This window comes from Crotalus tigris, unplaced genomic scaffold (genome assembly GCF_016545835.1).
Source record: "Crotalus tigris isolate CLP2741 ecotype Arizona unplaced genomic scaffold, ASM1654583v1 scf7180000024506.1728113, whole genome shotgun sequence".
In the NCBI taxonomy this organism is placed as follows: Eukaryota; Metazoa; Chordata; class Lepidosauria; order Squamata; family Viperidae; genus Crotalus; species Crotalus tigris.
Genome location: NW_024100677.1, coordinates 649,738 through 674,208, shown reverse-complemented (window position 1 = coordinate 674,208; position 24,471 = coordinate 649,738). Strand labels below are relative to the sequence as shown.

The window sequence follows — 24,471 nt, the reverse complement described above, 5'->3', positions numbered from 1 at the left end:
CCGCTTCGGCTAGAGTCCAGTGAGATCCGCAAGGAGGAGCTTTCTTTCCTCACTACTGCCACTACCGACTCACTACCAAAAGGAGGCGCTGCCGGCTGAGGCCTGTTTGGTTTTTGTCCCATCTCTTTTTCTGCCTCTCTTTCTCATTCTCTCTCTGTCGGCGTCTTCCAGCCTGTAGCCGGATTGGGTTCGGGCCTAGGTGGTTTCGGGAAGAGTTGGACTGGAAGCCTTTGGCCGAGTCGGTGGCCATGGAAATCGGCACCGAGATCAGCCGGAAGATTCGGGTGAGAGACGCGAACCTCGGTGGGGTGGCGTATGGTGAGGGCTGCAGGAGACAACCCCCCCTCAGAAGGGAAAGGCGGGCGAGGAAAATTTGGAGCGGGATGAAGCGTTTACCCCTCCCCCCCACATTCCTTTTTCGAGAGGCCCCCGACTGGCTCCCCTTCATTCTCCCCGCAACCAATGGCAGGGTCGAAAGTTGCTTTGTCCAAAACAGTTGCCGCGCGTGGGCCTCTTTTCCGGGGTTGCTCCGAGGTTTAAGTGTCACCTTCCCTCCTCCTCGCTTCATCCCTAGAAACTGATGGGCGCCACAAGCTGCGTGTTGTTACAAGGACAATCAAAATACAATTTTGTACACAAAAATAAAAATAAGAGTTGAGGAGTCGAGGAGGAATCTGCAGGTATCTTAAAGCTGTACTTATTCATGTTCATTAGATTTAATTCTATAATCTCCCCTTTGTGGCTAGTCAGTGTCTTTCTCAATAAACGTATCTATTCTCTTTCCCTGCCCAAATCCCCGGATACTTCTGTGCCTAACTTGGGCCAATCAATCTTTCTTAGTTTAACACACCTCATAGAGTGGTGGTGAGGAGGAAACACTGTGTATCATTTCATTCTCCTGAATGAAAAATGGTATATAATCTAATAAATCTAAGGAGACACCATTTTTGACTTGTCAGTTCACTCAGAGTGAAGCAACTAAAGTAAGTATCATAAAGTCGAAATGTCTGTTGGCTCAAATGTTGTTATAATGGGCACAGTTTTGATCCAAACTGCATGTCCTCAAATTGGAAAAAAAACCTGCAGAAGAGGTGCTCCAGGTAATGAAAAGTATGGAACAACTGCACTATAAAGAAAATATTTGGAATCAAATATTTTTAAAGATAAGATATACTAGTCTTTTTTTCAGCAAAGGCATAAAAAGATTTCTGAGCCATATCATCGCATTTCTGGAATTGTACTGGTTATAAAACTTCAGGACATTTCCTCCTCTTTGTTGGTATGCTTAATAATTTTGTGATTGTATGGATCCTGTCCAGTTTTATTTTTGTGTACTAAATTATATTTTATTGTTTTTTATAATATTTACTAAAAAAAAGAGATACACAGAAGTATTTATGGTGCAAGGAGAGTAATCAAGGACAGTTTTTCTCATAGTAGCCTATAGTATCATTCACAGCCTTGAATAATAAACAATTATTTAGTAAATATTATGAAAAACAATGCATGAAACTATTGCTTCACTTAGCCTGTAATGGAAATACAAAGATAATCACCACAAGAAGCAGTGTTATCTATAAATTTGGAGAGTTTTGAAAGAGAATACTAAAGTCAAATTCATGGAGGAGAGATAATCAGTGCCCATTAGTCATGATTGTGGTTATGTACTTTTAATATCAGAAGCAATACACCTAACAGTATCATTGACTGGGGAGCACAAGCAGGTGGGTGTTTTCTTGCTTGCTGGCTTTTTCAAGGCATACGACTGGTGATTTATTGTGAGAATAGAATGTTTGACTTGTGGTCTGATTCAGGACAGTTCTTTAATTCATTAAATCTTGTGTTGCTCAATGAGTTTGACTTCAGCTTAGGAAAGTGTTCCTTGCTATCAGCAGTCTTAATTAAGAATCTTCCATTTCTTCCTAAATAATTTGGAGCTTTCTTCATATATTATTCCAGTGAACTCTGGTGTGAAAATGAAGGCCATCTCACAAATTCTTTCAAATATGTAGGCACACAGGATTAGAGTATGTGTATTTGTTCTTTTCACTGCACAAGCTTTGGCTTTTTACTTTTAAACTTCCATGGATTGTGCAAGGAAGTCTGAAGAGGAGCTGTACTCATATTTAGTTGAATGTGAATCTGGTTCTTCATTCTGTATACTGAGATGGCTGTGTGTTCAAACAAATGAAAGTGCAGATCTTCAGCTCTTGTGCTTGACAGGAAGTTAGAAAATGAAAAAGCAGGGAGAATGTAGGGTCTTGGTGCACAATTAACTGTGCTTACATGCTAGTGATTCTTAGGGTTTGGAAAAGTTTGTGAAGAGCCTTAAATGTTTATAGGACTATTGCAGTTCCAGATAAATGAGCAAATTGTAAATTATTAAATTATTTTGATTTTTTAATTATGGATTGAAATACAGTCATTCATAAAAAAATTGAATGGATAACCAATGTCTATAAAATAAATGTATAAAAGATGCTTTTTATTTAAAAATGTATTGTAAACTGGAAATCCCCGCATAATCAGTACTGATTTGGAAAATACTTCTGTTGATACAAATGTAGCTATGTAGAAAAATAGTGAAGGGATACATTTCTAGTCAAAATAAAGCTTTTGATTTTGTCACAGGCCAGAATTTCTGTTATAATGCTGTTGTGACAAGAAAAGCTCTATTTCATTTACTCAAATTACCTAGCATAATTTTCTCTTCTATGCAATTCCTAAAGGTACAGAAATCCTCTCAGCATGGTTACTATAGTAACCTGGAGAGCAGAGATATTTATTGTTAAAGAACAAAATAGTCCATGTAGTGAAACTAGGTTTACTTGGTAAGAAATGGCAAAGTTTTGCAATTTTTATTTTTTATTTTATTTAAATAAATTTGCCTTAACATCTTGTTCCTTTTGTTCAATTGAATTCCTACAAAGTTATTTTTTTTCTCTAACTATTTTTCTCTGGGTAGCATGATATCTTAGTAGCTGCAGGAATGGGTATTTAATTCTGTCTCATTTGCTCAGCAAATTTGTTGAGTATGAACAATCAAAATTTTATCTAACAAAAACTTTTCATGAACAGATAATTTAGGATATGTGGCTCAATCAAGAAAGTAATTAGTTAACTTTTTACGTAGTTCTGCAGAAGTAGCAATAGCCCACCATTTCATCATGGTCCACAACTCCAAAAATGTGTACTTCAGTTCAGTCATACAGATCCTTCTAGTCAGCTTATAAAATATTATGAAAGCTGTTTGCTTGAAATTAACTTCATATCAAATAATTAACTAATAGTAATAGTAATAAAGTTGGAAGGGACCTTGGAGGCCATCGAGTCCAACCCCCTGCTCAGGCAGGAAAGTATTAGGATTGTGCAGTACTTTGGACTTGATCTTCAAAAAGTGCTTCAGAGGATGTAGAAGCACAGCTGCAGCACAATTCTTTAGTACAAGGGTCTTCAAATTTGGCCCTTTTATGACTTGTGGACTTCAACTCCCAGAATTCCTCAGCCAGACACGCTGGCTGAGGAATTCTGGGAATTGGTCCACAAGTCATAAAAGGGCCAAGTTTGAAGACCCCTGCTTTAGTACCTTAAAGCAGCAGTCCCCAACCTTTCTGGCTTGGCTGTGTGGGGGAAGAGGGGATGGTTCAATGTCATTGGCAGGTGCATGCACACGCACATGTCCATTTGTATGAGCGGCGGGTGTGCACGTCCGCCACTCACGTGAATGGAACTTCTTGAACAAGCGTCCACTGCTTGCACAAGTGTAGCTTCGTGCGCAAGCTGTGAGTGGAGCTTCGCAAGTGCACGCACGCTCATCCACCACTCATGTGAGTGGAGCTATATGCACTTGCCCAATGCTCGTGTGGCCTGGTTCCGAACCAGCCGTGGACTGGAGGTTGGGCACCTGTGCCTTAAAGCAACTGAGCTGCACCTTTTCCTGAGATCACAGAATGTAGCATAAATGCTATGCTTCTGCTCCAGTATGCTCTGGCAATTGAATCTGAAGTGCCGGACAATCATAATAGAGAGCTAGATCATATAATTTTGTTTGATTTATTAATTTATTTAAAATATTTGTATGGCTGCCAATATTATATAAAATAACTCTAGACAGCTAAAACAAACAAATACAAAAACTTAACAATACTCTCATACCATCAATCACCATAACAGTTCCATCATAAAACTGCACATTCTGACCTCATTTCACCTCCTGGCACAGCATATAAGGAAAAAATTAGGTTTTAATAGTCTTCCATTGTTAATATAGTGAATAGCATACAAATCAGAACACAGGTAGTCCTTGACTTACTTCCACAACTGAGCCCAAAATTTCTGTTACTAAGTGATTGACATCCAATTTTATGGCCTTTATTGCCACCGTTGTTAAACAAATCATGTGGTTGTTAAGTGGACCTGACTTCCTTCATCGATTTGCTTGTTGGAAGCCAGCTCGGAAGATTGCAAATAGTGATCACACCATCCCGGGACAGCACAACTGCCATAAATACATGCCAGTTGCCAAGTACCTGAATTTTGATCATGTGACCATGGGGATGCTGCAGTGGTCATACGTGTGAAAACCACTTGTCACTTTTTTCAGTAATTTTAAAGAGTCACTAAATGAATGATTGGAAGTCAAGTACTGTACAGTACTGTACTGTATTGTACTGTAACATTGAAAGTGTAACCCTGGATAATTTCTCAAGCATTTAATTTAAGTAGGTGTATAGAGTATCCTGTTTTAGGGGTGGAAATTTTTGTCAGGAAAAATATGTAACAGTGAGATTCTTTGCATGATTTATTTATTCAATTTCATAGCCACCCATCTCAATCCAATTGACACTGATTACTTGAAAGAAAGCCTACATGCAGTCAGTTGAGATTTACTTTTATGTAAGATTTGCAAGGAGCACGACTCACTTCTTTTTTTTTAAATCATATAATTCTATGCTGGAGTTGTGTTTTCAGAACAGTTTAAAATATATAAAATACGTTTTATTTCTCCTTGGACTATGGCCTAAATATGTGGATTCTATAGATTATATGCTATTAGTATTGCAGATTTATGTCTACCTAAAGCAAATTTGGGGTTGTCTGTAGGCAAGACCACAGAATGGGTAATAATAATAATGCATTTGTGGGCATATTTACTTGCTAGGTAATCCTATTGGACAAAGACTGCTGTGTAAATATTCAGAATTTCTAGAAGGGCACATAATATTGCCCTTATTAACCTTGATTTTAGTAGTGCATTTGGCTCTGTATTAGAAGACAAGAGGAAATATAGGTTAGCACCCTTTCTATTTACCATCACGACCCAGTTGGGGCTTCAGTGATGGATAGTGCAAAGAAAGTAAATGAAAAGCAAACATATGTGCAGTTGTCATTAAGATGCTCCATCTTAGTTTAAACTGTGGTCTGAGTTTGAAAACATAATGCTAAATCTAATTATGCTGTGTCTCAGTACAGGAATAAGCAATTTCCCTTGCTTATTCCCCTGGGTTGAAAGTAATAACTCAATTTTCTAACCTGCTGACAGGCCACAGAAGGATTTCTGAAGATGTGATGATATCACTTGATGGAGTAGAGCTGGAAAGTTATGCTTTTTATATGTGTGGTCAATTTTAGATTTAGGGATGGGTCTGAGAATCTTCTGCCTTGTAAAAAGCCTTGCATTTCCATTACCATTCCCCCCCCCCCCCGCACAGAAATTCAGCAATGTGAACTCAACATATTTTAAGGGTTTCAAATGCAATTCTAGGGAGGGGTAGTTGGGGAGGCCTGCATACTATGACCCATTGTGGGTAAGTTGTATACAGTTTCTGTGTATGTTGCATATAGAGTTGTTAGGCACCAAGTTAAGGCAGAATTATATTTAACCAAAATGAACAATCCTACATTGCAGAATCTGTGACAGATATCAAGCAATCCAAGGATGAGATCTACACTTTCATTTAGTCATTGGAGTTTTATTTAGGATATTATTTATTTATGTTCCTTGTTGATAATTATATATCATCACTAATCAAGGAGGGTCTCATTCAGCTGGTGGAGTTCTTCAAAACTCAGATGTTTTGCAATCTCTCTTGGTATTGGTCTGTTTACTCTGGGATTTGTCCATCAGCTGCTTATATCATAAGCTTTATCTCATTTGCAAAACCTTTAGCTTATAGATAACAAGTAATTATATTATCTCCTTTGGTAGCTGAGAATCAAGTCTGTTTTTAATTTTTCCTTCTTACCCCATTTCTATGTATTTCTTATAGTTCATGTTTTAAAGCCTAATTATGTAATTTGACTATTTTATAATTGGTTTTAATTTTGATATAAAACAGACGCATCTCCCTAAATTTTTCCTAACTTTAAGAATGCTCAGCTGAAATATACTGTATCTCCAAAATATTGTATCTGGTTATCATATGCAGTATAGCAGTCTATGAACATACGACTCTGTTAAAGCTGTTTATTATTATCTTTCTCTGCTTTTATAATTTATTATAGTTTAGATCATTATTTTCAGGGTATGTACAGCCCTATCACATGTACTAATATAATACTTTATTAAGTTTTTAAAAATGTTTTTCTATTCATGTGTAATAATCCCTTGAAAAAATATTTAACTTTTCATTTTTGAGATTTTTGAAACAACTTCAGAATGTTTATGATTTGAAAGTAAGCGTTCTTTGTTTTTTTTCCCCTTTTTGTCCTGTTCATATAGAGTGCTATAAAGGGAAAGTTACAGGAACTAGGAGCTTATGTTGGTAAGTTTGATAGAAATTTTACCTGTAAAAATAGAAAATATACAAAATATTGTATTGATATGTAGGCCGTTTAGTTATTTGCCCAATTTGCCATAAATCTGTTTTCTAGGACAGCTAGCAAATAATTATAAAAATAGAAAATAAAATCATATAAACTATGTCAGCAGAATGTTAGGCATTGAGATACTAACATTAGCATTTTAAAAAGCATAGGAAAACAAAAAATGAAAGCATTCCATAGTTGGAAAAACTACCATTAAAAAGGTGTGACACTTGAGAAAGGCTTCAGATAATGATCTTGTTTGAGAGACAGATTGATGTGGAAAAAAATGGTCCAACTGTTATTTGAAGAGCAGTTCTTTAATAATTTTGTTTAAGTTTACAATACAATAGTAAAATACTAATAAAAACTAATAACAATATAAAAAATGAGAAAAGTGCAGATAGGAAAAAGAAAATAAAAATAAGAGAAAAGATATATAAAAACTGACTCTCCCTCCAAATAAGTTTAAACAGCTCCAGTAACTTAATAGCTCCTCTATTTCAATAAAAAAGATAATCTTTTCCATATTTCACATCTTACCAATAACCATATTATAAAAAAACTCATTGCTCAATCCTAATCAGCCACAGTCTATTAAGAGCTACCAAAATTAATAACACATATATTTTGATCTTGATCAAATGATGAAAACTGTCTTGAATGCATTTGGGTCAATATAAAAGGGGGGAGGAATGACATTGCCATAGGTGTATACTATAGGCCGCCCAACTAAACAGAGGAAATAGATGAACTTTTTGCTAAATCAGCTAACTAAGGTATGTAGGAAGCACATCACAATAGTAATGGGGGACTTTAATTACTCTGACATCAACTGGGAGACACACACTGCACTGGAAGATCAAACAGATTCCTGACAAACCTAGCAGACAACTTTGTCTCCCAAAAAGTAGAGAAGGGAACTAGGGGATTACCCATATTGGATCTAATTCTCACTAACAGAGATGAAATGATAGAAGGTGTTGAAGCCACAGGAACCTTGGGAGGAAGTGAGATAATAAAAGCCCAGTCTAGCACAATACCAACAAAGAATAAAAATAACAGCTCTCAAAAGAAACCAGCATAGCTACATAAAGAACTCTCTGATAAATTGAAAGATAAAAAGGACAAGCATAAAAAGTGGAAAGGGGGGCACATAACTAAGGCAGAATATCAGCAAATAGCCCGAGCCTGCAAAGATGAAGTGAGGAAAGCTAAGGCTCAAAATGAACTAAGGCTTGCGACTAAAGTCAGAAATAATTAAAAAAAAAAAAAAAGCTTCTTTCAACATGTAAAAAACAAGAAAAAAGTGAAGGAAATTATTGGTCTATTAGTGGGTGAAAGTGGCAAGAAGGTGACAAGCAACAGGGAGAAAGCAGAACTATTTAACTCGTTTTTTGCATCTGTCTTTACACAAAGGGAAAAAACAGTCCAACCTATCAAAAACAGTGCCATAAATCCAGTGTCCATTTGAAAGCGACAAACTGCGGCTTAGGCAGGGTGATTTTATCTAGACTCTCCGAGCTGTAAAAACTGGAGACAGCCTGTGGGTAATCCTAGCCTTCTTGATCCGGACAGACTTCCAAGGAACTGATCCATTCATCAGTTCCTTTTCTCACCTTGGCCATCAGCTCTGCTGTTATGGAATTGTCTTCAATTCACCATTGTTTCCTGAAACTTGAAGACCAAGTTTTTCTTCCTGATCTTTGTGCATCACATTCATAGATTTAGAATGAAGGCAGGAAAATAGTTTGATTAACCTATTGGGAGACTAAGTGTTGTAAAATAGATAAAACTATAGTTGCTGCTTTAACATTTAATTTTTAGATTTATTCTTTATTCTTTAAATCAGATGAAGAACTGCCGGATTATATTATGGTCATGGTGGCCAATAAGAAGAGTCAGGAACAGATGACAGAGGATCTTTCCCTTTTTCTAGGAAACAACACTGTGAGATTTACTGTATGGTATGTATCTTCCATCTGTTCCATGTACCGATACATGTCCTTATTATAAGGCATGCACATAATACAGCACTACAGCATTGCAAAAAAATAATCCTTAAAAATGAAAAGCCTTGTGGAGAAGGGAAGGGGGTCATTTTTCCTACTTTTTTTTCCTCTGTAGGTCATTTTTTCCTATTGTTCTGCTGTAAAGAATTGAAAAGTGGAAACATGTTGATTATAAAATGTTTTCTTCTAGAAAGAGAAAATCTTTACGTTAAGAATTCTTACATTGAAATATTTTATTCTTCTCAGATTATCTTTGAAAACTGTACACCATTTTTTTTTCTGAATGGAGATATAATTTGCATGCTCAAGAGAAAAATGATACTTGCAAAAACAAGATAAACATCTCCCACAGGGGGCATGCAATTTTCACTAGAGAAAATTAATAGTGTACTCGCTTTATTTCTGTGCAGTTATAAATATTTTCTGTTTCCCACACCTGTCCATTGCAGTGGACAGCAATCTACTTATTTTCATGGGTTAGAAAAATAAATGTTATCAAGGTAGGCAGAGGAAGTATAATGATTTTAGAGTTTAAAAATCAAAACTTAAACAGACTTTCTTCCCATAAATCTGTTTTAAGATACACAGAACAACACAAGATTATTGAAAGGAAGTATTAGATACTAATTTAAATTATCTTTAGAAAGCCCTTTTACACTGCCTTTCAAAATTTTATTTAAAACTAGAAGTGTGTATGTTTTGAGCAGCTGGAAACCATGTTTCATCTTTGTGTGATACAGTTGGATCCACATTCCAGAAAGTAGACAGGATTAGGATAAAAAAAGTAAGGTCAGAATAAACTTAGTTTTGATTTCATATAAACTTAAAATATCTTGCAATGTAATTACAAATAATATGATGACTCATTTTCCACTTTATAATAAAAAAATACAGTTTTGTGACAGCTTCTCTGGGTTGCATTCAGGGCCTTTAGCAACTGCATGTAACTCTGGGGTGTTGAGTTGATTTGTTGTAATTTAAAATTTACTAAAATATTTTCTTATTTTTCAGGCTTCATGGTGTCTTAGATAAACTTCGGTCTGTAACTACAGGTAAGTAAAAGCTACATGACATCTTTGAGATAACTCTTGAGAAGAGAACCTGTGTGCACATGCTTTCATATAAATTTTTGGCATTTCTTAAAAATATTCATTTATTTAGACAAGGTAGCAATAAAAAGTGTTATATGAAGTTGAAAAATTGTTTCTTGTACAGTATGAATAAGAGGAGGTATATTTTTATTGAACCCACAGTGGAAGGCAATTTGCAGTTCTGTATAAATACCACCCTTATGAAAATGAAACAAATTTTATTTCTTTTCCCAGAGCCCACAAACCTAAAATCTTCTGAATCTAACATTTTTGAGAGCAGTCTCTCTTCTGGCAAAAGTGCATCAGGTGGGAATGAGGAGAGGACTGGAGAAGAAATCCTACAGCCTCTTGCAGTCTCAAGTTCTCGACCTGAAAGGATTGACTTCCGAATTTCTACAAGTTCTCAGGAACAGAGAACTGCTGCTCTTCAGTAAGATTCTCACTGAATTATTAGGAGCTAATGATACACTGCAGAAGAACAGTATTGTACATCACAATATTTCTCGTTGAAATCTCGGCTACATGATAAAATTACTGAGTAGTCTGCAGAATAGCTGCTGTTACCTGATTCCCTCAAGTATAATGCCCCAGATAACTAAAACTTTGTGCTGGTGTTTTCCCTTCTCCTCTTGTGTATTTTTCTGTCCTTATTTAGTGACAAACATTGTTTTTCATTGCGACCAATTCAGAAAACAATGATTCATGCGTACAATAACTTGTATATGCTTCAGGACTGCAAACATATTTTGAAATTAAATTTACCATCTTGAAAGCAGACAGATGGCTTTCTTTGAAATTAGAAATAAAAGGGAATCAAAAGACCTGAGATGCAAGAGAAGGAACACGTGACATAACAGCATATGAATAATCCATAAATCATTGTTGGCTGTTTGGCTTAAAATGATGTGCACATCTGCATTATGGGGATATTGGTCTGTGATAAAGTACTGATGGAAGGATTACTGAAATAATGTAAGGTGCTGCAATTCAATGTAAACTTATCTTTAAGGCTGGATTTCTTAAAAGGAGCAGTCGCCACATTTGACGGTTTGAGAATTCAAAAGGCTTGAGTGACAATTTGGGCACTCAAAAAAAAAAAAAAAAAGGCAGGGAGAATCATTTTGATTGATGAAATTGCTCCTGAGCATCATCTCTTCTTTTTCAGATAGTTCATTTTTATTCCCCAGCTTACCTGTATCTCTTTCAGCTAAATGAACACATTAATGAACAAAGTACTGTGTTAAAGTTTCTTTGGCTTTTTTAAAAAGAAAGCCAATAAAATCCATTTGTGTGTGTGTGTGTGTGTGTGTGTGTATGTGTGTTTGTGTTGATGTGTGTTGTATTTATGAATGTTTCCCCCTCCCCAAATAGGAGTGTTAAATTCACTGAAAATAATGGAAGATACAAGGTAAATGGATAAAAATGCAGATGGATAAATAAAAGCCTTTGAAAATAAGCTTGAAGATTACCTGTTATTTGGTAATGGATGTTATTGTAATGGATGACATTTTTATTTAACACATTTCTTTTATTATTTTTTATTTATTTCCTGCTCAATTATCCCTATTCTTCAACTTTATCAAGTTTTGTTCTCCCCCTTCTCTTTCCAGTTCAGGTATTACTTATTAAATGATTTGTTTTATTGGGAATTAATATTAACTAGTTGTTAGTAATTTAACATGATTTTTTTGCCCTTGGCCCTGTTCAGTTCTTTTTGAGATTGTGCTTTCTCATGGGTATATATACACAAATGTACATATTAGCATATACGTATGTAAATATTTCATATAAACACCTTCATTTGGGAATGGATTTCAGCTAAAAACCTTAATGTAACAAAGAGAAGAACCTGATCATAACAGTCCTCTAGTGACTGCCTCAGTCAGTGACTGTTCACACTTACAACAGTGATAAAAAATAATTTTGTGACCTGCATACCGGATAGTTGCAGCATGGCTCTCAGTCATGTGTTTGCTATTACAGTCAGTATTCTGTGCAAATTCATAAGCACAGTCGTGATCACATGATTTTTATGCTTCAGTTAATAATCAAGTTGCCAACTGTTATCACTAAACAATGACTACCAGTATTTATTTCTATGTAGTCTTCCTTTTTGGTCAATTGAAATTACCTTAAATTCGGGATCATCTGTCTTTCATATTGGTATAGTACTAAATGTAAAGCCAGGAAATCTAATCAGCATTATACACCTACTTACATTAAGCACAGAAGGTTATCTTGAAAGCCCTAAAAATCTGGTGGGATTTGAATGTATTGACTGTGTGAGAATTTCTTTAAATTTCTTTTATCAGGTTATCAATATGTAGCAGTCTGTTCTGCTAAAATTATACCATATAGTAGAATGTGTGGATTATGCTGGGGTGATTATAAGAATTGGTATCAGTGGCCTAAACTTTATGCTTAAGGCTATGCCTAATAGAAAATGTTGTACGAAATTGAGAAAACCATTCAGTATTTTTTCATAATGAATTCTATTACTGATTTATTATCCATATGTTTTAAGGCATATAAATTGATACAACATAAAATATCGATTTGCCAGATATCAAAACCCACTGGAAAACTAATAGGTGTGTTTCATTGGATCTGTCTGAAAATTCAATCTAATATTTTGAAAATCCTACAGTGAAGATTAAATATGCTTAACCCTTTTCAGCATTTATTAGAAATGCTATGAATGGTTCTCCTCAAAATTTATTTTCATCTTTACAAAAGTTGTTATGGATAGAAGGATACAGCAGGACAGTTGTCTTTCCTGTATTTCTCCTTAAAATTACATACATATTCATAAAGTCTGTATGTATGTATACTCCCGGTGTGAAATTTGTTTTTTGTTTGCCTTGTTTTCCCCCTTACCTACTTACCCCAGCTTATTTTCCTTTTTAACTCTGCTACTTGTTTAGTTTGTGCTTTTACCTTTTTTTTTTTTTTCCAAAAGAGACATAAAAATATGTTTGGCCTGGCAAGTTCCAGGGAAGCACCAGAAAATACTATGTTAGTCATTGCATCTTTAGAATAAATTAAGCTCAGTAAAACCTCTCACAACCTATGTAAATATATAGTTGTGAGAGCAGTTGGAAATAATTGAAAAATGGGGAATCCCCCTAATGTCAAGTCAAATAAATGCCATTTGCAGATAAGATTGTTGCCCTTTTACTCCTTATCAATAGCTAAGATGAACAAATGATGTACAGAATTTGTAAATTATACTTGTGCATATTTTACTATTGGCTTTCTCATTATTCTTATTGCAAAGCTGTTTCTTAAAAGATGAGAGACAAAGTTAATCTCCCTCTTTCTCCACAGGCAAGCCAGTCATGATGGGTCACCATCCCTGTTAATGTCAACGGTAAAACCTTTACGGGAGCTATCTTCCTTGGAAGCTGTGATTGACATTAAGCCTGAGCCAGATGATCTCATTGATGAAGATCTGAATTTTATACAGGAGAATCGGTTACCTCGGAAGAAGCCTCTGGTTACAGTAACATATGGCTCTTCGCGCCCAACGGCTGAAATCTACCGTCCACCCGCTAGTCGAAATATCGAAGGGAGTGTTCACTTGCAGAGGTTGCCACAATCAAGCAACCTGCAGACTGGCAAGCAACTTAATATACAGGGTGATAGGTCACAGGAAACCATCCAGCTCTGTGATCCAGATGCATTTGACAGCTTGGCCGAGAGTTACCAGCCCCCTTCAAAAGGGAATGCTGATAAAATTAGCAGTGAGGTAAGTATGTGAGTCCAAGCTATGCCAGTATTTAACATGTACTCAACAAACAGAGATCTCCATGGATACCTGAGGTCTCCTGTTCTAAACATAGTGATGTTGGTCAAAAATATCTCACGACTGGCATGTAAACTTTGTGGCATTCAAGCTCTAGATGCTTTATGGATTAGAGGTGAAAAGTGTCTGTGGATATGTGTTTTGGGTCTAAAAGGGCAAATAGATGTTGTAATTTTATTCTTCTGGTCATTGGCTTGGTTGGACCAATGCTTTTACAACTCCAGCATGACAAACTCTGCTGATTGACTAATACTAAATCAAATAGTTTTATACATTCTACCATTAGGAAATGCTTTCCATGAACTCTCCTATAAAATCTTGGAGTACAGATAGTCAAGAGTGGACAATTCTTAGCCAGTGTGATATATATAATTAGAGTTTTAGACTCTTGTTGGGACATCTGAGTTTAGTTCTCTCTCTCTCTCTCTCTCTCTCTCTCTCTTTTTTTTTTTTTTTTTTTTACTATTTTTGTGCACTGCTGCATTTCACTAATCCTGTCAGTGGTTCAGTTGTCTACATAGCCAAGAAGCCTTATTAATCACTGTTTCTCAGCCTACCTCACAGGGTTGTTGTGAGGATAAAATGGAATCATGCACATCATATTGATGCTTTAGATAGGAAATATAATGCATATAAAAATAGGCATAGCTGCGACTCCTAATTGAATGGAAAATATGCTACTGAACATAGCCAGCTAGGTATGTGAAAAATAGTCCAGAGAACTCAGGAAACCATTCTTTCTTCAAGCCACATTCATCTGACAGTTCCAGAAGTATCCCAGCAATTTTCTAAAGAGTTCTGATCCTAAATCAGATAGCTTGGGAGGGACAGAAGAAAAGGGGATGCTAGCTTAATCTCAGATGACAAGGGTTCAAAGCCTGAGGATGCCACCAAGAAGGCTTTTCTTTAGAATCTCAGAAGATGCGTGGTGATAGTGGTATGTAGATTTTCTCCTAATGGTTTTAATAATAACAAATGGCTAATAATAAATGGCATTATCATAGCCTCAGAAACAGACTAAAAGTAAGTGAAACTGTAATTTAACTCCTGTGACCAGTCACAACATTCTGGGCTAGTTGAAGTTTCAAAATTATTACAGTAACACAAATTGGGATATAACTAAAGCATGCATCACCACCTCAAGAAAAGGTGTAGTTGGTATTCTAGTGTTGGCAGTCCACAAATTTCATTGGTTATTGATCTATTCCAGCTTAGGTTCAAGGCCTTAGCCTAAATAGCATGGTCCTGATTTTTCTTAGAGCCTATTCCTCTACGTTAAGACTGAATTTGTCTATATATTTATTTATATTGTATATTTATTTGTTTATATGTGCAATCGCTATTTAATTTCTAAGGCATTTCCATTCACAGAGGTGCAATTGTTAAACTGGAATTAATACGAGGAAGGTGCATCAGCGTTGGGTTTGCTTCATTTCATGGGTATTTTAGTTAGGGTCTCCTAGTTGATACTTGTGTTTGCTACTGTCTACTGTGTATTTTCTGGTTGCTAATTGTTGTCATTTACAGTCTGTACTTTGCCTTATTTTTCTGTCATATATTTTCATCTTTGTACATCAGTTTGAAACACTGAGAAACAAATCTGATCATTAATAAACAATATTCATCTCTTGACCCCATTGCCTCTCCCTTTCTAATGTTTCTTGCTCTATCAGATTTAGATTGTAAGCCTTTTGGGCCTTTTATAAAATTCATCCAGCACATAGTGTCATGTTCTCAAATGTTCCCATTTGGGTAGTCCATGATGGGACTGTAAGTAAATAGTACAAGTCTCCTCCCCACAAAATTTAAGTGGCTAAATCATGTCAAAGTGATTCTTATTTTTCTCATTTAAAATCCTGTCGGGTTTTGCTAATCTTTTAAAGTACTTTTAAGTATGTGGGGTCTTTCAGAGGTTGTATGAAAGAAGGTCATGTGACCTACAATATCCCCAAATGCTGCATTGCTAACACCTATCTTATATAGAGATCCTCAAAACATTTGATGACACTGTAGTCTTCACATAAAGGAAAAAATTGGTACTGCTGATTTATTTGGAAAGGAACTGCTTGTGAGTCTACTATGTGATCTGTCAGATTGTCAGGTTTCATTTGTTATACATGGGATAATATGTTTTTTAGGAATCAAATTTTATTGTTGGAGGAATGGAATTCTAGCACAAAATTCAGACAGCAGCACTTTGTTCATAAAATTCCTGTATTTTTTCCAAAACAAATTCCTTTAACAGCTATTTACCGAAGGGAGCTAACCTCATATTGTTTGGTCTGTCAGGATGGTAATTGTTGCTGCCTTTCCTTTGTTAAGAATATACTGCTACTGAAGACTTCTGTACCTGCTTTATGTATGACCAGATGTCATCATGTTCTCAAGTTTTTCATGAGGCATTGATAATGGACAAATGATTGGGATATCAATAGAGCTTTTTAAGATAACACATTTCACATTTCTGATCCTTTGGTTTATATATATACATATGTACGTACATACGTATGTATGTATGTACATGTGTGTATATATATATATATATATATATATATATATATATATATATATAGTATGTGTGTGTATATGTATGTATGTATGTATGTATGTATGTATGTATATATATATATATATATATATATAAAATATGCTCAAGGAAGATTTTCTGTATATTATGTGGGATTCTGATCTAAAAGTTTGCTAGCTAAGCTGCATTTTGTAATTTATACACATACAATCTTTTGCTGGCTCTTGTCTTTCCTAATTTTTATCTTTCCTCCTCTCCACTGTAACTTGTTCAGACAGATAATAAATCATCCGCAAAGATTTCTGGGAATTTTGGAACCCTACATAAAATTTAAATCTGTTCAACGTTATCTTATTGCCATTGTAGATATTTTGAATATTTGCTTTTTTAAAGATTTGGTGTGAGTTGTTTTTACAATGGAATTTACTCTTTTATAAACAAAACAAAACTTTTGTGATTTGTGTTTCGGTCTCCATACATGTATGTTACATCCTTCCCAGCATTGTGCATACATAATACAGTACTTGATTTTAAGGAATACTGTTTGTGATTAGTTTGAATGAGGAAGACTCATTCATATTCTTGTTCAAATTCTGTTCTACAAAATATAGTGAGCAATCTTAACTTGGACATTATCTCACTCCTCAGTATACTACATTGTTCTGCCGTGGAGATCAAATGCGAAAATTATATATATACTTATATTAATTCCTTAAAGAAAAAAGGAGCTACAAATGTACTGAATTTTGAAAGTCCAGCAAAGTAATGTTGTATGCCAAAAGATAAGATAAGATAACCTTTATTGTCATTTTTTACTGTGAGCACATTGGCACACATTAAAAATGAAATTTTGTTGCCTGCTCTCAAAAGAAAGCATATATTTACCCATACACATACACAACACACATATACCGAAGCTACATACATACATATAAATACCTACACCCTTACATACATATATATATTAATCATTGTCTCTTATTACAGTGAAATCTACTGTATATTCCGGCATATAAGGCGACCCGATGTATAGGACGACCCCCGTCTTCGGCGCCGAGTCGCATGCCTAGAAAATCGTCTTATACGTCGGAAACTACCGTTATTTCCGGTGTATAAGATGACTCGGCGTATAAGATGACCCCCGACTTCGGTGCCAATTTTAACGCTTGCAAAAGTCGTCTTACACGCCGGAAAGTATGGTAGTTATTACCTTAACATCTAGAAAGATAAAATAGAAAAGAAAGTAATGGAAATATGATAAGTTGTCTTCTTGCCAATTATTTGGCATTATTTTAAATATAAGCTGTGATATATCAAAGTATAGGGTAGAGAATTGAACTAATTGATCTGGGAATTATCCAGCTTGGAGATTCTAAACCTTTGAAACAAATATGTTGCCTTCCAGATGCATCAGACTGAAATATCCATAATTGCTGAATGTGTGCTCAGAATATAGTTGGAGAAGGCTACTTAATAAGTTGAATCCCAAAGATGCTTTTTCAAAAGGCAACTGGACTTTCTTTGTTTTTCTTTGAAGATGTTTCACTTCTCATCCAAGGAGCTTCTTCAGTTCTGACAGATCAGGACTGAACTAAAGAAGCTTCTTGGATGAGAAAGGAAATGTCTTCAAGGAAAAACAAAGTCCAGTTGCCTTTTGAAAAAGCATTTTTGGGACAATCATGACCTGGATAACAGAATCTCCATAGATAAAGTTGAATCAAAAATATTTATGGAAAAATACCAGTAGTACTAGAATATTGAGCAATGCTTCCGTGAATCTTCACTGTGATATTTTGTATGGAAACAACATTAGGAAGGGGTGGGGGTATAAAATAAATATTCAGAATCTGTACTCCAAATGTGAACTGATATTCTCCTGAATAAGAAATTTTCTTTCTATATGCTGCCTTGGGATAAAATACATGATAGATGGGATAGAAATATTTAATTATCTAAACAAAATCAATAAACATCCCCTCCCACCCAAAGTATAATCTACTTTGTCATTATTTTTACTCTACTGTTACTTTATTGTTTATTATGCAAAACAGCTAGATTTTTTTCCCCTCTTCAAAAAAAAATGTAGGTTTGGACAAAACTCTATTCTATCCAAATTTGATTATATTTTTATTTTTATAATTTGATTAAAATAAAGGAGCATGGTTCTCTAAAATTTCCTTCTCCTTCTTCGCATGTTTATAATTTAAAGTTCTGTCCTGACTTTTGTTACCTGATCAGGGCCAGCAACAGCCTTCAATAACGACAACAATAATAATGATGATGGTGATGTTGGAAGGGACCTTGGAGGTCATGTAGTCCAACCCCCTGCTTAGGCAGGAAACCCTATACCATTTCAAACAAATGGCTGTCCAGTCTCTTCTTAAAAACTTCCAGTGTTGGAGCATTCACAGCTTCTGGAGGCAGGTTGTTCCACTGATTAATTGTTCTAACTGTCAGGAAATTTATCCTTAGTTCTAGGTTGCTTCTCTCTTTGGTTACTTTCCATCCATTGCTTCTTGTCCTGCCTTCTTGATGGCAATTACCATTGCTTCTTTAAAGGGAGCAAAAACTAAGCCAAGTTTACATATAGCTCATTAGCATCCCTATCCTTACCCCAGAAAATCCTCACAATGAGGTGAGTGGAGTAAAAGAAATCGGCCATTTTTGCATTTTGGAGTTCTCAGGGGGCAAAAATATTTTCAGGCTTGCAGATGTTAAAGGCAGATGTTTAAGATTCTTTAAAACTTCTGAAATCATTTATGGAGAGCAGCTGTCAACATGCTAAACACAGTCAGGTGCACCATTCCCATGCTGCATTTTTTGTTCTTTTAAGCCACTTTGTTCTCTCTCTCTCTCTCTCTCTCTCTCTCTCTCTCTCTCTCTCTCTCTCTCTCTCTCTCCCCCCTCCCCCTCTCCCTCTCCACACATACCCACATGTGCACACATTAAAATATCTTAAATAGACAACGTTCTCTACTATGTATCTCCCCTAAAACCTGGTCTAGGAAAACAGGGCATATAAATCAAATGGCACAAATCAATTCATATTAGCATCATCTAGTTTTTAAAAAGTATTCAACAGATGAGTTTTAAACTTTTCTTGTTTTCAGTGGTGATGGGACTGCTCTCAGATCATATTATGGTGTGGTATTCTTTTATTTTGTCTTGCTGTGTGATCCCTTAGTAGTTTGCAGAAAGGAAATACAAAAGGAAAGAAATAAAAAGTGCTTGACTCCTAAAAAAAATCAGAAAATATTTTACATAAATCTTCAAAGTAAAATGGACATGGAAGTTACCCTGGCCTGGAAATACATTGACTGGCAGATCCGATTTATCAAATAAAATATTATCCTATTATCTGCAGGAAGAAACTTTGAGGAAGAGAAAACTCCCAGTTGTAAGTTCAGTAGTCAAAGTGAAACGGTTCAGTAATGATGGAGAGGAAGAAGAAGAGGAAGATGACTATGGTCTGCGACTGGGAGGCATCTCCAGCAGTGTCTCTGTGCCTGCAAAACCTGAAAGAAGGTAGCTTTTTTTTTAAAAAAAATGTATTTTCTAATTATACTACCATTTATAACCGGTAGCTTTATGTTAGACAGCAATAAAGTCTAGATAGGCCTCCAGTATGATCCTGTAGGGCCCATTTAGATTCATATATTCTGGCTCAGCAGAAAGCAGGTGTCTATATGTGATTTTGCTAATAATAGTGTTGAGGCCCAGTTTATAAAGTGGCTGTGAAATGTAGCATACTTTGCAAGATTGAGAGATATGCACAGATGAATAGAAGTATATCCATGAGGAGGAGAAAAAGTGGCCACCATTTAGCCACCATTGAGTTGAGTGACTTAATGTATTTCAGTCCTTTTTTTGAAAATGATACGTGGCAAAAAAAAATGTAATAAAAAGGGAGCTATTAATTAAACATCCTTGTATCTGTTTTATTTCGATCATTTAGGCCTTCACTGCCACCTTCCAAACAAGCTAATAAGAATTTAATATTGAAAGCTATATCTGAAGCTCAGGAATCGGTTACAAAGACAACTAATTATGCTACAGGTAGATCAATTTGTGAATGATTTCTATGCAAGTGTGATTGTAGAATGATACTTTGCACATCTGGTGAAAAAATAACTTAGAGCAAAATGAGTTAGTTTTGATTTAGAGTGATACAAGCTTTTTGCTGCAACACATTAATATGATCATCCTTTTGAATGTTTTTTAGCCCATATCCCTTAGCCATAATACAAAACAAAAATTTGCTTGTAAATTGGCACGTTAATTTTTTTTTTCTTTCCTATTACCTTTCTACCTTTTTTCACCAGTTGTGAGCCTGCCAAGGTGGGGGTGAATATTAAGGGGTCATTAAGGACCCTCTTTCCGTCTTACCAACTGACCTTGATAAGACGTTCCCAAAACCAGATTTAAGTCTGTTTGGAACTAATCTAATCTCTCTAAGTTAGTAAACCAGATTATTTGTACAAAGCTTATCTCCTCTAACCATGAACTAAATAAGTATGCTGTGTGAACAGTGACATTTCCTAGTAATCCCTGCTTGTTTAACCAATATGGAGGAATGCTGGAAATCAAAATTGCAAATTACCTGAATAATCCCACAGCACAATGTGTATGTGCACATTGGATAGCCCAATCTTTTATACTGAAAATTCAAAGTACCTTGAAAATAGTAGTTTTTCTAGTTAGGAACTGAATTGTTTGGGTTAAATTTAGTAGACTTTTTAGAAGATCACAATGTGGGATAAAATATCTGTATTGTTTGCTTCAATTTGTATAACATATTGTTTTGGTTTATGGAAAGTTGCACCAAAGCAGACAGTTCCTGTGGCTCCCAGAACTCGAACTTCCCATGAAGAAGTTCTCCTCGAAGTGATTCATGGCCAGAATCAACCAAGCAAAGTAAACTCTCAGATACAGGAAGAAGAACCAAGAGAACAGACATTAGGAAGAATTCCAGGTAGTGTTGAATATTCCACTATAGTCTCAAGTGAACAGAAAGCTCAATTACACCTGATTGATAATGAGATATTGTAGTGGAGCCTTATCTGATGCACTCTTTGAAGGAAGATATTTCAACCTTTTCCTCACATCCAGAATAATTCACACATACTTAGATAAGCACAGAAACACAGAAGGTGCCAAATGGGTTTTATATGTCTATTGGAGAATGTAAAAGAAGCTTCTTTAGATCTCAAAAATCCAGCATGTTGTTTCTCATTGCAAGCATCACTGTTCTGAGATAGTTCATCAACACAATTTTAAGACTATCCCCTTCCCTTCTCCTAGTAACATTTCTGAGTGAGGAAATGGGATGGGAAGGAAATGAATTTTTACCGTATGTCAGCAGTCCCCAACCTTTTGGCTCTGCATACTGGCAATGGTGAAAGGGGGAGGGGATGGTTTCATGGATGTAACCTAATCCCGCGCATATGCAAATAAGGCTTTGTGCACTTTCCTGCTGCTTATGTGGCTCGTTTTCAAATAGCTGTAATGACTCTCCCAGACGATTCCACAGATACTCTCTAGATGTCAGCTCAGGGGAGGATGAACCAGTTCTTGGCACATCAGGAGCTGAATTAATTGATGGCTTCAAGCAGCTGTCTGGAGGGGATTTGGCTGATGCTCCAGCTGGGGAAAGCATGCAGTTGCAGATTGTCAGTGAGGAGGAGGAAGAACTGCCTTCTCCACCTGATCCAAAAACACATAGAGCAGAGAAAAGGCAGGAGCAGGGAAGGTCAGCCAGACTACTCAAGAGGAGAAAGCCTTGTCCTTGATGGGCTGCACTGGAAGCTAGCTACTTAGCACAGCAGACAGAGGGAGAAATTGCTGGGAACAAACGTGTTTGTTTTCTAGCTGTGTGTTTTCTGGTTGTTGTGATTCCTGCCTTGCTTTGGATTGACACCCTGCCTTGACTTGAATCATGTATTGGAAACTGGACTTTTCTTGACTCGTGAACTCTCTTGTGTTATAAATTTAAGTTTACCTGGTGGGTTTATTTTGTTTGAGAAACTTTCAAGTGCTTTGTGGACTCTTTGGCCATTGCTCTCTGGACTAGCATAGGTCTGCTTGTGGCTGGACTTAATTGGGACAGTTCTGGGTTTTTTGGTGAAGGAAACTGCTGGGAAATATTAATAAACTCACTAAACCACAGTTATATGTGTGTGTGAGTGAGTGAGCAGGGTAGCACAACAAGCCGCCAACTGGTCCTGGTCCGTGGCCTGGCAGTTGGGGACCCTTGCCATATGTTTAAGGGAACCAACCTGATTCATAGGAATTGAGGGATGTAATTATTCCATTTTGATTATTTTTCCGTTTCTGAAGTACAATTCTTGTCTTGAAAAATAAATGCAAAATATGTTTATTAGGGAAAAGTGCATGTGAAAATAAATATTTTGACAGATTTATTTAAAATTATACTTAATATATAAGATAGATAGAATTGTGCAAAGCTAATATGGTCCAGAAATAGACTGATTTGTGTGCTTTTTCTGTAAATTTGAATTATTAGCCTCCTCCATGAATTTATCTAGTTTTTTTTAAAAACTTTTTAAAAAAGTGTAATGTCCTGAATTTTGTGAGATGCAGTTATGAAAATAGAGATAGGATGCAAGCCTAGTGGCTACATTCAGCTTCCTACCAAATAGAATTTGGGAGAGATTTCATTCAAACAGTCTCATAGAGATACATGCAGAAAATGTTGAATTAAATGATAAGTTGTCAAAAATGGGACAAGTTACTACAGTGTTGTTCCCTAAGTTGAACTGAAGAAGAAGGAAACTTCACCTGCATTCTTAATTTATTTTAGGAACCCAACAGAGGCAGCTCTTTTCCCGTCTCCAGATTGAGCCAGGCACTGAAGACATATTACAAAAAACTGAAGGTTAGTTGTGAATGGTATTTTTAAGCATTATCTTATATTTTCATACTCTTAGAAAAAACTACGTTTCTTTTCTGAATTTTTTAGTAGATAAAATTGCTGCTGCAGCAGGAATTGCCAATCCAACTTCTTATGAATTTATTTATTTATTTGTTTGTTTGTTTGTTTTATAGCTTTGCAGAAAGAACACCACGTTGTTACTGTTGGTTTTTGCTATGTTATAACACTTACCGTATATGCCGGCGTACAAGGCGACCCGGCGTATAAGACGACCCCCGTCTTTGTCGCCGAGCCGCATTCCTAGAACGTCGTCTTATACGCCGGAAACTACCAATATTTCCGGAGTATAAGACGACCCCCGTCTTTGGCGCCGATTTTAGCGCTTGCGGAAGTGGCCTTATACGCCGGCATATACGGTACTATTACTTTAGGGCTCCTGTGTTAAGAAGCTGCAGAATCATTGGTTGTTTGAATAGCTTTGTCTGTTAAGCAGAGAGTAGTTTGCCACTTCTTTTTAATGATCAGTAGTCAAGATTTATCTTTATTGCGGAGCTTCTTGCTTACTCTCCATTTACAGTATGTTGTTGATTTCAAGGCTTTATGAGACATCTGCCATTTTCTCTGGTTTAGATTATTATGACTTGGAATCAGTGATCCACACAGATACAAGATCATTTATTTTGAAGAAGCCCAAGCTGTCTGAGGAGGTCACCATACCCAGAAAGCTGGAAGTGGGGAACAGAACTACAGATACCTTACAGGCACTTTCAGGACGGCTCATTCAGACTCGGTAAAAAAAAAAAAATCACTCCTTTTAGTTCAGTAGAGAAATAAACTTGGAAACTGGGTAGATTCATATGCATATCTAAATAGTGAACTTGGTCATTGCTTGCCTTAACTGTGAAGGTAGCACACTTTATATAGAGACAAAGCAGATTGTGGTAGACTTATTTCATATGTTTTCTTAAGCCCCTGATTAATCTATGCCAGTAATTCACGTACTATAGTGTGTTCCACAAAATGAATATTAGGTTCTAGAATTAAGGACTGGTAGTTGTGGCTTTTGCTCTGTATGCAATGAAATATTTTCAGTGTCTTCTAATTCTGTAACTCAGAAGAATTTTCTGCCCTCAGAGATAGGTGGTTGGATGGATGATTCTACTAGTCATAACTTTTCTAGTCAAGAAGCATGCTCAGAACAGAATTATGAAGAGTGGATAGACTTCCTTCTTTGCCCAAACTAAGGATATGACACGCAAGTGTCATTTCCCTTTTAAGGATATTGTACATTTTGGGGGGAAGTAGTTTAATCCACGAAATCTTTTAGAGTCTTAAAAAAG

At 36.0% G+C, this 24,471-nt stretch overlaps 1 protein-coding gene across 3 annotated transcripts in view; it reads left to right on the top strand.

Annotated features, from left to right (window-relative positions):
• Positions 1-112: 112 nt before the first annotated feature.
• ZC3H14 (zinc finger CCCH-type containing 14) overlaps positions 113-24,471 on the top strand; it is a 35,851-nt gene continuing 11,492 nt past the window's right edge. For 2 of the 3 annotated variants that reach the window (XM_039333460.1, XM_039333459.1), the window contains exons 1-11: positions 113-284; positions 6,722-6,764; positions 8,657-8,771; positions 9,828-9,868; positions 10,142-10,337; positions 13,235-13,655; positions 19,604-19,764; positions 20,195-20,295; positions 21,056-21,211; positions 23,060-23,134; positions 23,762-23,921. In XM_039333460.1, the coding sequence (XP_039189394.1) occupies positions 249-284; positions 6,722-6,764; positions 8,657-8,771; positions 9,828-9,868; positions 10,142-10,337; positions 13,235-13,655; positions 19,604-19,764; positions 20,195-20,295; positions 21,056-21,211; positions 23,060-23,134; positions 23,762-23,921 (1,505 nt within the window). In that variant the 5' untranslated portion in view covers positions 113-248. Of the gene's footprint in view, positions 285-880; positions 984-6,721; positions 6,765-8,656; positions 8,772-9,827; positions 9,869-10,141; positions 10,338-13,234; positions 13,656-19,603; positions 19,765-20,194; positions 20,296-21,055; positions 21,212-23,059; positions 23,135-23,761; positions 23,922-24,471 lie in introns of those variants that run through there. The other variant, XM_039333461.1, reaches the window with a different exon arrangement.